Below are 13809 nucleotides of genomic sequence, written 5' to 3'. Positions count from 1 at the left end.
GCCACAATCCCAGACCCTCTCCCAGAGCCTGAACCCCCACCCCCTTCCCACACACCCCCAGCTTTTTTTTGTTTCCTAATAGCCAAGATACCATCACTTCTATTCAAGTTAGCTTTTGGTACGAAACCAGTTTTTCTAGAAAGTTGAGAAACAATGCCTGACTTGAAAGTACTGGTACCATGTTAAGTTAAAGTTAGCTTTGATCTCTAAATAAATTAGAAAAGTTTCTTTACTGGATTGTTGGCCAACTGTATGTATTCAACAGTCTACACTTCTTTGAGCAACACCCTGGGGTCAGTGCTACCCTATGTTCATGCAGATTTGCTGCCAAGCAGTAGAAAACACACCCTTCATGTTCAAGCCACCTGTATAACACGTTCAGCCTTTAGGGGTTTATGGGATGGTTTGACTTTTATCTAAATTCAGATGATAATGAGGACTTGCAGCAGAAGAGTGTATAATGGATGGATCACCCACACATGAAAGCCAGTGAGAGACTTCAAGACTATGTACAAAGGAAAAGAGCACAAAGATGTCAGGTTTACAGGAAGTCTTTATTTTTAATTACAGAAACTTTCGTGCACCATTAAGACCATGTTCTATTGAAAGCAGCTGCACGTTTTCCCCTCACATCTATAGCCGGGCAGAAGGGAAGATCAGGAATTCTGCCTGCTGAGTTAAAATGGCTCCTCTCACAAATTTATACCGAGCTTGCCATAATAGAATCTGAATGACTTGAAGGAGCATCCTTGCCCAAGTTTTTTATGCCAATCATTCCTGACAAGAAGGAGGAACATTTTAAAAACTCACTGACTTCAGTGAGACCAGGATTGGGGCTTGGATCTAGTTTAATAGACATGCGGCTGCGCTATCAGGGTAAATGTCATGCAGCCAGTAATGCTAGGGGAAAGATGCTACAGCTAAGGAGAGCTGGATGTTCTCCCCACTGATGCACAGGGAAAAACCCCATATAAGGCAGATGCTTTGGTAGCCACTACAAACTTTCATCACATGGAGTGAAAAACTGCAGCTGCTTTGTATCTTTCTATGCTTTTTGAACACGAAGTACTTTCAGATCCTGCACTAATTCCAACAGAAAAGCTATACATCATGGTTTTGTATCTCATTCAACTTAAAAAAACCCAATATCGAGGCTGTACCACTGGAGAAAGTAATGGAAAGGTAAGAATTACAGTTAAATTTAATCAAGTTAGTTTCCTAAGATGTCTACCCAAAAGCACCCCCAACAAAACAGGAACATGTCCACATTGAGACAGCTTCTGCAGCTCTTGCCACACAAGCTGTGCTTTTAGATTGCCCTTTTCTTTGCTACGATGACGAGGGACTTAGGACCAGATCGTCAGCTGGTAAAAATCAACATCGCTCCACTGACTTCAGTTGAGCTATACCGATTTACACCAGATGAGGATCTGGCTCTTAAAAAACTTATTTCCAGTTGCAAGTAGAGTCAAACCCCAAGCCTTCCTTCTCTGGATTATACAAGAAACATTTCAAAAAGGCAGTTTTACTCTTCACTTACAAGTCAGTAAAATTTAGGGTGGGATGCTTAAATAAACCCAAGGGACTGAGGCGCCCAGGTCACATTCACTTGCAATCCCTAAATCTCTCAGACTGCTTTAAAAATCTGAGCCTTTATTGTCTTGCCCCAAGTAAGGGCAGAGTGCTCAAGAACACTGCAGGAAAGTCAAAACCAACCAACCATGGAATTTCAGTTTAGTAAGCCTATTCTGGTTTATTTATTTTACAATTAGACACAAGGCCGTTAATTCACAATAGAACAAACCCCACACTACACCACTCCCCACCCAACAACTCCTCTGCTCCAAATGCACAAAGAACGGTAGAGTTTTAAGGCTTTTGTTGAGTCAGCATTGCAGAGGAGTTCCCAGCAGCACTCCGAACAAACCTGAAGGCACAGGACCTTCAGAAGGGAGAGGAGAGACACAGTTCTTGAACCGACCTGGACCTCTCACCCGTCCCCACCCAAACAAATCCAGGATGCTTAATCAAAACCATGGCAAACATTTTCAGCTGGAAAGGTTTCTTCTAGTACCATATATGACGTGTGCAGTGCTCAACAGCCTAGGAGAAAGAGGAAGAGAGGTGTGAAAGAGAGGCCTGTATTGTCATATTATAACATAGACAGCGTCAATTTGCACAAATAGTTTGGAGCCCCAGCACCATTCAGGCTTTAAGGGCAAACTAATATTAAATTTGCAGCCTATATAGGCATCTGTATGCACCAGCAACCATTCTGGGACTGAAACAGTCATCCAGTATGAGGGAGGAGCTGGGAAAAGAGTAGAGACTTGATCATACAAATATTCAGTAACTGAGAGACTTTCTGTCTAGCTAGTGAAGAAGGGAGGCTCATGGAGCTGCAGCATTAACTTGTCATGCTACCTCATCCAGTACTCCCAACCCTGGTTAGGGCAGGGCAAAACTCTGCTCTCCATAAAACCTCCACCCTTGCTTTTTCCTGGGCAGAGCCAGACAATTGGCACAGGTCATGAAGATGCTTTATACTGTGGACTGTCCTTTAGACAAGTAAGAGTTCAAGTTCTAGAGGAAATGGCCAAGCCAGACATGGGCTAATCTAGCTCCTTCTATTTCATTTAGGGATGTGACCAACCTTCTTCCCAGCTGATCTCATTCCTTTTGGATGTATTTTTAGTCCCATAGTCAAAACTCTAATCTAACTCCTCTGATAAGATAAGATTAGCATGTGTGGATTTCTCCGAAATAATCTCAGTTTCCTGGCCTCCAAGGGGTTAAAAAGCATTCGAGTGGGCCGGTTACAGCTTCTGAGCCTCTCAGCTCAGAGTCAGCTCTTCGAAATTGCACCAGTGAATTGTTAACAGTGAAGCCTCAGGTTTTAGAGGCAGAAGAGTCCCATTAGGTCAATCTCACTGCCAGCACAGGATGGTCACTCCAGTAGAACATCTAATCCTTTGGCCAGCGTAATTGTAAGTGTTCTAGCAGTGGCACATTTACACTTCTTCTGAAAGGACCTGAGAGGTAAGCAAGAGCTGACAAGCCTCCATTCCCACCAGGTAAACCTCCCTTTCCCAACAACCGGCGGCCAGGCATTTGTAGTTCTTTCTCACAAAGGTGGCCTGATTCTCCTCTCATTTACGCCAACATTACAATGATGATAATTCACTTCATTTAATGGAGTTACTCCTCATTTAGGCCAGTGTAAGTGGAAGGAGAATCAGGTTCAATATTTGTAAAGCACTTTAGTTTGTTGCCCATTAATTTAATGGCATCTCAGACTCTCCCCTCTGGGGGAATCTTTGGTGACTTACATTGCACTGAGCTGCAGTCTCCATGTTCTTACACCAGTAGCTTGGGCCCCACACACATGGATCTTCACCCATGAGATCCTCTTTGGATGATACACAAGCTCCTATTTTCTGTGCAGTGAAAGAAGAGAGAGAACAAAAGGTGCAGTTATGTCTTCCTGATTACCATGGACATCAGTGAACTCACTTCTCCCTCCCCACCCACCCCCATGATTCAGTGCCTCCTGCACAGCAATGCCTATTTCCAGTGGGAGTTGGAGTGTGTAGACAAAGCAGAGGCAGTGCTGGGAGTTTCCAACACCACAGTGCTAGACTGCTATGGACAGTTGGGTCTATAGCTGAATGAACAGACTTGTGAGAAGTCCCTTGAGAGGACACCAAATTTCAGACTCTAGACAATTTCAGCTTCAATGCTGGCTGCAGATTTGTGGATCTAATATTGAAGATCCCATTTGAAGCAGGGACATGCACCTCACACTGCATTACACGACAGTTACATTTCCTGCATTTGAATCACAGGGCAGGGAGGAGAATAAAGATTTGCATGTTTAATCTTTGCAAAAAGGTAAATTCTGCAAATCTATTTCTTCTTTCCTGGCCAAAAACCCAATAGTCTATGAACAGCTTTCGTGAGACCATGCAATTGGACAGCTAAACTGATAGTATACTTCCACCATCGCATATGCCAGCAGAACTACTTACAGTGCACACAAAAGAAGGATCCATTATCTGTACCAGGAGTCGTAGGGCGTCTGGTTCATACTGCAGCACAATCTCATCACACTGTAACAAGAAGAGATGACATGAGACTGAATGCTCTGCTAGACCATCACAAGACGAAGACAAAGAACCTGATTCAAACAGGGGAACCCCAGACTGTCTTGTGCTTTATAGATGAACACATTTCCATTGAGATTGGGGAAGAGGTGGTGCTTGGGGAGAGTAGTTCAGTACTTCAGAAATGTGCAGTGCATTACTACAGATCAGGAAGATTGCCCAAGAAATATACGAGCTATCGCTTTCCCTCCTTCCCCACCACACACTCTGTATGCAGTGAGGCAGGTAGGAGAAGGGGAGGAAGCTCCTATGACCTTATGCTGAAACACAAAGACTTGCACTCCTGTGCAGGAGCTGGCCAAATGGTGGCTCTGCCCTGCACTCACATGCTATGAATGTGTCTCTCAGTTACTCTCAGCAGCAGTGCCAAAGTACTGAGGCAGCCAAATGCTCTTAGGCAGCTAGTCTGTAGTTCTGGTATGACTTTTCCCCCCAGAGGTAACACTGCGGCACCAAGGCTGCAGCCATGACAGGTTTTACCCAGACAGCAGACAGAAAAAGCATCCACAAACTCATATTGCTACATAAAGGTGGATTTTTAGACTGCTGACAGCTCAGGATGGGAAGGCGCTAACTCCTTTAACCCTCAAGAGAAGGGCTTGAAACTCCACCACACGTCCCTCTGACTGTTATTGCAAATGACCGAACAGCTCAGATACGGCACAGTGCCAATAAAGGACAGTATACGATACATTTCCAGGACATGACGACATACACCTGAGTTAGCACATGAGGCGTCTATCTCTAGAACAGTTCTGCTGTGAGGCTGGACTAGGTGGCTTTACACCTTTGTCCATTTTGTATTACGCTCTGATTCTGATTGAGAGGCAGCCTGCCACATATCCAGGGACAGGTGCCGCCATCTGATCTGCCAGAGATCAACTTGCTCTGTGCACATGCAGTTTATTTTGAACAAAAAGAAAGGCTATTTTATTTGGTGCTGAGTAAGAGGAGAGAAATCCCAGCAGGGACTTAGAACTAATACACATTCCAGAGTCTCAGCTGCACTGTGACCAGTTTCAAAGCAGAGTCACCAGCCCATGAACCTTCCCATGATTCACCTGCTGGAGATGGAGGCAATCAGCCATTTCAAGCACAGAAGCCACTGCAAAGACTCGGACATTAATGTCCAGCCTCAGTGCATGTGAATTTGTTCCCATTTGGATTTTAGAAAGGAAAATCTAAAATATGTAGGTCTAAAGCATTAAGGGTGGGGGGAAGCAGCAGATAGGTGACAGGCACTGTGGATGGGCACAACAGTGGTTCTCAACCAGCAGTACAAGTACCCTGAGATTAACGCAAAGCTCTTCCAGGGGACACACCAACTCATCTAGATATTTGCCTAGTTTACAATAGGCTACATAAAAAGCACTCGCAAAGTCAGTACAAACTAAAATTTCATACAGACAATGACATGTTTATACTGCTCTATGTTCTGTACACTGAAATGTAAGTACAATATTTATATTCCAATTGATCTATAATTATATGGCAAAAATGAGAAAGTCAGGAATTTTTCAGTAATAGTGTGCTGTGACACTTTTATATTTTTATGCCTGATTTTGTAAGCAGGTAGTTTTTAAGCAAGGTGAAACTTGGGGATACGCAAGACAAATAAGACTCCTGAAAGGGGTACAGTAGTCTGGAAAGGTTGAGAGCCACTGGGGCACAGGACATATGTTTTAGCCAGCTGGGTAGGGGACATCAGATCTTCCATCCCCACAATAACTACTTGCAGTTACCTTGTCTGTCAAGGGTTTTGGCAGTAAATGACAGCCTTTCACAAGCAGAGTCCCAATTTCAGCCTGTGTCTCGTTCTCCTCCAGCTCATTGTCAATATAAGTTACAACAATCTGACACACGTTGCAGAACTCGCCAGCATTTACTGGTAACGGCTCCAGAGCACTTCTCTCTAGCAGACACACAGAACATTGGAATGTTAGATATCCAGCTTTCTAGTGAGAGTTCTCAGTAGCTTAGTGTGCTCGAGTCCCAGACCTAGGAACCAGTGAAAGGCTCCTTTCCTCCAACCCCAGCAAGAGGCCTCAGGTGAATACTGCACTAGTGCCATATACAGTCATAGATTGGACTCTTCACAAGTAAACAAGCATGCATTGGACAGGATACTGGTCACCCAGTGCTTACCGGTGTGTGAAGGGCTACTCTTGGGGCAGCATTTCAGCATGATGCATACAACTTCGGGATTAGTTGCTTCCAACAACATGACAACGACAGCCTTGCCATAGGAGTCCACAAAGTCCTTACACTGCCCTAAGACACCATGAGGTAGCATGTAGCAGACCTTCTCCATGTCATGGACTATTTGCTCCTGGAAAACAAAAGCAGCAGGTGTCAGGAGAAGAGAGAATAAATCTATGCAATCTATCCTCGATAGTACCTCAGTAGGGGGCAGATAGATCTCAATCTTCTGTGCTATTCTTCCCTCTGCTGCAGACAAATGTTTTACTGTGTTAATTCACCCACTAACCCTAAAAAGTGTCTAAGCCAAGGCCTGTCCCCCACCAAGCCTTGGGAGGAGCTTGCAAGCAGCATTTAGCCATTTACAGAATTCCCTCTCCCCCTAACAACCCCTAAACGACGAAAATGAGAATACAGGGCACTATTAGGGCTATTGCCAGGGCTACATACCAACTTTCTTGCACCTAGGGTGACCAGATGTCCCAATTGTATAGGCACAGTCCTGATTTGGGGTCTTTTTCTTATGTAGGCTCCTATTACCCCCACCCCCATCCTGATTTTTCACATTTGCTGTCTGATCACCCTATTTGCACCCCCATAGCAGCAGCAGGACATGTTCCAAGCTGGGAGCTGCACTTGTAAATAGCCTATGCAAGCTCTGCATCACTGAACAAAAGGCCACATACCTCTGTCATGTTGTTGTTCAGCAGGCTCTCTGCTGCCTTTACCGCAATCTCACACATACCGCACAGGGAAGCTTTATTTTCTGGTCCCAGGTTTTCCTGCTTATTACAGCACAACAGAACGTTCATGTAAAACAATGATCATATGGGGTGGGAGATACCTTCATTTCTAGGGAACCCTATTGCTTTCATCCCTATTAAATTCTGTATGGTGTGTTCCCCAGAGATCTGAAAGACACTGCTTTTGCACTGAAATCTCTCAAATGATAAATTGGAGAATTGGTCTTGCATCAACAGGATGAAATTCAATACAGACAAGTGTAAAGTACTACACCTAGGAGGGAAAAATCAAATGTACAACTACAAAATGGGGAACAACTGGGTAGGTGATACAGCTGAAACGGATCTGGGGGTGACAGTTGATCACAAACTGAATATGATTCAACGACGTGATGCAGTTGTGAAAAAGGCTAATAGCACACTGGGGTGTGTTAACAGGAGTGTCATCTGTAAGACATGGGAGGTAATTGTCCCACTCTGCTCAGCACTAGTGAGGTCTCAGGGGGAGTACCGTGTCCAGTTTTGGACACCACAGTTTAGGAAAGATGGGGACAAATAGGTCAGAGTCCAGAGGAGAGCAACAAAAATGATAAAAGCTTTAGAAAACCTGTTCTATGAGGAAAGGTTAAAAAAACTGGGTACATTTAATCTAGAGATGAGAAGGCTCAGGAGATGTGATAACAGTCTTCAATTATGGCTGTTACAAGAGGACTGTGATCAATTGTTCTCCATGTCCACTGTGGGTAGAACAAGAAGTAATGGGCTTAATCTGCAGCAAGGGAGGTTAGATATTAGGGAAAACTTTCTAGCTATAAGGATAGTTAAGTACAGGAAGAGTCTTCCAAGGGAGGTTCTGGAATCTCCGTCATTGGGATGTCAGGGATGTTTTAAGTTACTTGGCCCTGCCTCAGTGCAGGGAGCTGGGCCAGATGACTTCTCAAGATTTCTTCCAGCCCTACTTTTCTATGATTCTAAAATATAAGCTGATCTGACTGAGTTATGTGCATATGAACACTGTACATTTACAAAAAGGTGCTTCTGGGGTTCTGACAACTGCAAACTCAGACTAAATTTCAATCTTACCAGAGATTAGCCCTTACTAAGGGCTAGTTCCTCTGATGATGGTGTAGAATTGTATATCACAGACAACGTTTGAAGCAGCTGAAAGTGATGTCCTGACTAGAGCTGGGGAAGTATGTGGGGGGAGGGGGGGTAAGAGAAAGCATTTTGGCAAAACAAATCAAAGATCAAAATTTGTAAAATTTGAAAGTTTTGATCAGTTCTAATCCTGACCAGGCCCTAGTTCTGTATTGCATTTCATACCACCTCTACAAAGAGAAGCTGTTTCGCAATCTAACCCCAGAACAGTGAGATCTCTACTTTATACCAGAGATTCAGGCTGTTCAGTACACATGGAAGTCTGTATTTATTACCTGAGTTTGATCCTTCCTCCAGTTTAGTGCTTCTCAAACTTTTGTATTGGTTATAAATGCTGGAGTTAAAGCAGGGTTTGGGGGAGGAGGCTGACATAATAACCTCGCAACCTCCTGAGGGGTCACGCCCCCCCCCTCCGCTCGAGAACCCCTGCTCCAGCTCATGTGGGTAATACGCAAGCCTTGATCTTTCTTCAGCAAAACAGTAGAGGGCGCTAAAGACTCATTTTACCTCCACAGGCTCCTTCATATTGGACATATGCATCACTTTAGCTGGTCCCAGAGACTGGAGGGGCACAGATTTCAGGGAAGGACAGAATCCAACTCTGCCACAAATATCCTTCGGTTGCTGGAGAGAGATACACAAATCAAGTAAGGACAAGCTCTATCCCGTTATACCGGCTCTATGAAGAATTCCCTAAAGAGGGAGGAGACAACCCAAATAAAGGTTTCAATAGACCTGGCAACTGTAGTTTCTATACACTCTTGGAGGAAATGGTGGTTGAAGGTAGGTTACCAGGCCAACGGTCTGATCAGATTTCCTTTGTAATATACTGTCAAGATGACACTGGATCTGTAGCTAGTCTGGATTTAAGGCTAGCTCTTAGGTACTATGTGCAGCTTTGCAAAATGTCTGTTTTCAGTCCCCACATCAGTGCACCAGCAGAGCTATGTAGTCCCTGCTGCATCCTCCCGATTAATATCTTATTTCTCAAAGTATAAGACATCCTTGTCATAGAGAAGCTTGTGCAACCCTCAGCTAAATAATAGGCAAGTTACCCAGACTCCATAGACGGTGCATAGAGAGAAGCAATACCTCCAAGATGTAGCCCAATTTCTGACTACATGGCCAAGCACTGTCTTTCCCTGGGTCACACAGTGGGATAAGCATTTCAAGAATTAATTCTGCAGCAGCAGCACCATGTCCCTGCAACATGATCCAATGCTGCACCATGACAGACACCCTGGTTTTGCCCCAGTGTAACCCCACTAAGTTCCATGGTGTTATTCTTCATTTACTCTTTGTAAGTGAGAGCAGAACAAGGCCAAGGGCTCCCAGGAAATTACTAGCTATAAAACAAAGGCACTGGGAAAGCTGGAACCTAAAGGCCCCATTTTTAATTCTCAATTCAGACTCTCACGCTACCCATATTATTGCTCTTAGCCATAAAGGTTACCCTAGAGGAGAGCCGGTCAAAGTTTTCAAACATGAAAGTGAAACAAAAATGTCAACTCCAATGTTATATATACCATCATGTGCCAGCAATGCCCCTCTGCTATGTACATTGGCCAAACTGGACAGTCACTACGCAAGAGGATAAATGGACACAAGTCAGATATCAGGAATGGCAATATATAAAAACCTGTAGGAGAACACTTCAACCTCCCTGGCCACACAATAGCAGATGTAAAGGTAGCCATCTTACAGCAAAAAAAACTTCAGGACCAGACTCCAAAGAGAAACTGCTGAGCTCCAGTTCATTTGCAAATTTGACACCATCAGATCAGGATTAAACAAAGACTGTGAATGGCTATCCAACTACAGAAGCAGTTTCTCCTCCCTTGGTGTTCACACCTCAACTGCTAGCAGAGCACCTCACCCTCCCTGATTGAACTAACCTCGTTATCTCCATACTGATTTATACCTGCCTCTGGAAATTTCCATTATTTGCATCTGAAGAAGTGAGGTTCTTACCGATGAAAGCTTATGCTCCCAATACTTCTGTTAGTCTTAAAGGTGCCACAGGACCCTCTGACACCTTTCTAGAGTGCTTTGAGATCTTGGGTGAAAAGTGCTGTGTAAGTGCAAAGTGCTACTTTGAACAATGATTTTCATCTCGCAGCGGACGGCAAGGCCTCACCATCACTGCCATGACGTGTTTCTCCTCTTTTCTCCATAACTTTCAATCCAACCCACACCACCCACAGTCAGATTTCAGCTGCCTCAAAGCCTCCAAGGCTGTGAAGTATTTTTGGGGATGTGCCACAGCAGCTCCATTTATCATTTGTTCCATTGGGAGGGACTTACTCAGGTACATGTGTAAAACTCTCTGTTTGCCTAGAGAGCTGAAAGTGTGTAAAATATAGGAGATGAAGTCTACAGAGTGGGAAATTTAAAAGCCACACTAGATGCAACTCTGACAACACAAGAAGGTGCATTCTGCACCCAGAGTGACGGAGCTACCTAGAATTGAGACCGTGGCAAAACTAGACTTTTTTTTTTTTTTTTTTTTTTAAGGCTGCTAAATAAAAAAACTTCAGTTGTTATTCTTTCCAAAATCCACAAGCATTCCTGCATGGCCTAAAAGGATCCGTAGGACATTTACCATGTAGTTTTCACACTACCTTAGGATTCCTCAAGGTTCATTCTGAAGGCTTAAAGGTAATAAGGTAACTTTTTCCAGAACAAGCTCTGATGAAGAACCAGCACCAAGAATAGAAAAGATCTAAAGAAGATGTATTTAACATCATATTCAGCTTACCATGTGCATCATAAACTGGATGGCAAACTCTGAGTATTCAGAAATATAGCTCTTGCACTGTGGGAGAGACAGACATCCCAGTAAATACCAACAAACCATTCTTGCCCACATCACTGTTAATGCCACATTAGGAAGGAGATTACATGTATGTGGGAAAATTCAAAACAATGGTTCCCACAGAAGCTAGCATGACCTCAAGGTGCATTTTGAATTTGAATGGTATTTTGAATTATTCTATGTGTTACCTTTCAAACCTTATCAGAAGTGTGCAGTGTGAAAGAGACACAGTCACAGGGCGGGGGGGGGGGGGGGGGTCAGAAATGAAGTGCCAAACTTCTGCATGTAATGTTGCATTTTTGGGCCTAGCTTCTGCAAGAATCCCTAGCATTACTTCACCTGGCTCTGGAATTAATTGCCACTCCCCTCTAAAATGTATCCAGCATTTTAGATGCTTTCCATGTAGAGCAATGACATAGGGGGGAGGGATAGCTCAGTGGTTTGAGCATTGGCCTACTAAACCCACAGTTGTAAGTTCAATCCTTGAGGGGGCCATTTAGGGAACTGGGGTAAAAGTCTGTCTGGGGATTGGTCCTGCTTTGAGCAGGGGGTTGGACTAGATGACCTCCTGAGGTCCCTTCCAACCCTGATATTCTATTATTCTAATGGCGATATTTTAGGAGTGGGGAGGGAGAAGGAAGAGGAAACTAAGACCTTTCAGAGCCTATGGGAATCAGGTGACCAATTCTGACAGTGCTGACCTCTTACCAAGGACCAAAGGAGTTGGGCACTAGCTCCCTCAGATGCCTTTGAAGATCCCAGTCTTAACCATTTAGAACCCAAAGCCTTGTGTCTGATAAGTTGGCTCAGTAAATAAAATGGTATCATGTTACAAATAAATAATAATACTGTTGAGAGTGTAGGTAGCATCAGTAGCATCTTGTGCAAAGCACTGTCCTCACACACGAAGACACAGCCTCTACCCCAGAGAGCCCCAATCTATGAACATAAGCAAGCAGGCAGGATGGTGGAGAGGGATAACACACCGTCAGTGTATACACAATTTCTTTAAAACCAATCATTTTCGTCTCTCCCCAGTTCGCCCTCAGCCTAGCTAATGTTAATTGGTTAACTTCTTGTCGGGGTCTCGGCAGAAGTGGGTGGAGGAAGGAATTGAAGGAGGAGAGGACAGAGGCCTTACAGATGTTTCATCAAGGACATTGTTCAGCATTTTCATTAAGGACAAATCCAGCCACAAACGTTCTGTCCACATGGAAGAGCAGGAAGGGAATGGATGCAGACTGTGAAGAAAGCAGGGCCGACTCCAGGTACCAGTTTGCCAAGCAGGTGCTTTGGGTGGCCACTCCGGAGAGGAGCGGCACGTCCAGCTATTCGGCGGCAATTCGGCGGACGGTCCCTCACTCCTGCTAGGAGCAAAGGACCTCCCACTGAATTGCCGCCGCAGATCGCGATCGCGGCTTTTTTTTTTTTTGGCGCCGCTTGGGGCAGCAAAAACCCTAGAGCCGGCTCTGGAAGAAAGACTCCAGAGCAGAGCACTTTTGGTCTCTACCAAGCAAACAGCTGCTCAGTACCACCCTGGACACCACTGGAGGCAGTTCAATTATCTTAGTGAAATCAAAATTCTGTTACCCCATCAGCCATGTTAGGTCCCAAGTGTTCACACAGTTGCTTGGCAGTAGCAACTAAGGACTCAGTGAAGAAAGGCCCGGTTCTCGCTTTCTCCTGAATGTCAGCAACCAGCTGAACACAGTCTCCACACAAGTGTCCTCCCTCCTGATGAAAGATAAGGGGAAAGCCAAAAATTAAAACACATGGCCATGCACTAGTGGCACTACTATATCCTCACTACTAACAGAGGAAGCATTCACTGCAGTTTTGTTGTCAACGCTATTTATAACATAGCTAATTTTCACAGCACTACAAGGAGGCGGGTATTATCCCATTTGACAAGTGATGAAAGGCAGAGAGGTTAAGTCATTTGCCCAGGAAACAGAGAGAGGCCAAGTCAGAGCATTAAGGCTGTGTCTACACTGCCACTTTCAGCGCTAAAACGTTAGTCGTTCAGAGGTGTGAAAAAACACACCCTCTAAGCGACAAATGAAAAGCGCCGATATAAACACTGCTTTATCGTCAGGAGCCACGCTCCCAGCAATAAAGCTACCATCCCTCGCTTGGGGTGGTTATTTTTTTTTTTTTATCACTGGGAGAGCTCTGGCTACACTGGAAAGCATGACTACACTGCCCACGTCACAACGCTGCCATGGCCACGCTGTAACGTGGCAGTGTAGACATACCCTAAAACTCAGCAATCCTACCTTCCACTCCTGTGCTCAACCCATGTATCTCTCCAAGGAACAGCCCCCTCAGAAGACTCAGGTAAGACACAGACTCTGCTCCCAGGCTTCCCTCCCGTCCAATTTAAATTCCACCGCTGCCTTGCCTGGGCACATACGGGGCATGCCAGCTGAGCCCTGACATTCCTGATTTTAACAAGCTGCTGACTTCCATCTAGCATTCTGTGCACAGGGTGGAATCTTACCTTTCACATGCTGCCTGCGTATTGCCCCTCACCCCAGTGGGAGCACTGAGAATTATACCTGACTAGATACTCTCATTTTTAGATAGCACAAATGATCATAACACTTGAGTGAATAGAATCATAAAAAATTGAGGCATGTGCAACACAAAAGAGCTAGTAAAAGGTACTGTGTAATTATACACTGGGAGGGAATAAGAGAGTCAGAGACAGAAAGCAGGGTACAAGTTCTAG

General features: G+C 44.6%; 1 protein-coding gene across 2 annotated transcripts in view; it reads right to left on the bottom strand.

Moving 5' to 3' along the window:
• Nucleotides 1-354: 354 nt before the first annotated feature.
• Nucleotides 355-13809, bottom strand: part of LOC117880967 (prosaposin-like) — a 43850-nt gene continuing 30395 nt past the window's right edge. The window contains exons 6-14 of one of the 2 annotated variants that reach the window (XM_034777617.1): nucleotides 12669-12812; nucleotides 11022-11078; nucleotides 8771-8887; nucleotides 7049-7147; nucleotides 6309-6492; nucleotides 5906-6075; nucleotides 4029-4109; nucleotides 3330-3437; nucleotides 355-2103 (exon numbers count right to left, since the gene is read on the bottom strand). In XM_034777617.1, the coding sequence (XP_034633508.1) occupies nucleotides 2068-2103; nucleotides 3330-3437; nucleotides 4029-4109; nucleotides 5906-6075; nucleotides 6309-6492; nucleotides 7049-7147; nucleotides 8771-8887; nucleotides 11022-11078; nucleotides 12669-12812 (996 nt within the window). In that variant the 3' untranslated portion in view covers nucleotides 355-2067. The remainder of the gene's footprint in view (nucleotides 2104-3329; nucleotides 3438-4028; nucleotides 4110-5905; nucleotides 6076-6308; nucleotides 6493-7048; nucleotides 7148-8770; nucleotides 8888-11021; nucleotides 11079-12668; nucleotides 12813-13809) is intronic. The other variant, XM_034777618.1, reaches the window with a different exon arrangement.

The sequence above is a fragment of the Trachemys scripta genome, chromosome 7, assembly GCF_013100865.1.
Source record: "Trachemys scripta elegans isolate TJP31775 chromosome 7, CAS_Tse_1.0, whole genome shotgun sequence".
NCBI lineage: Eukaryota > Metazoa > Chordata > Testudines > Emydidae > Trachemys > Trachemys scripta.
This window is presented reverse-complemented; position numbering and strand designations above follow the sequence as displayed.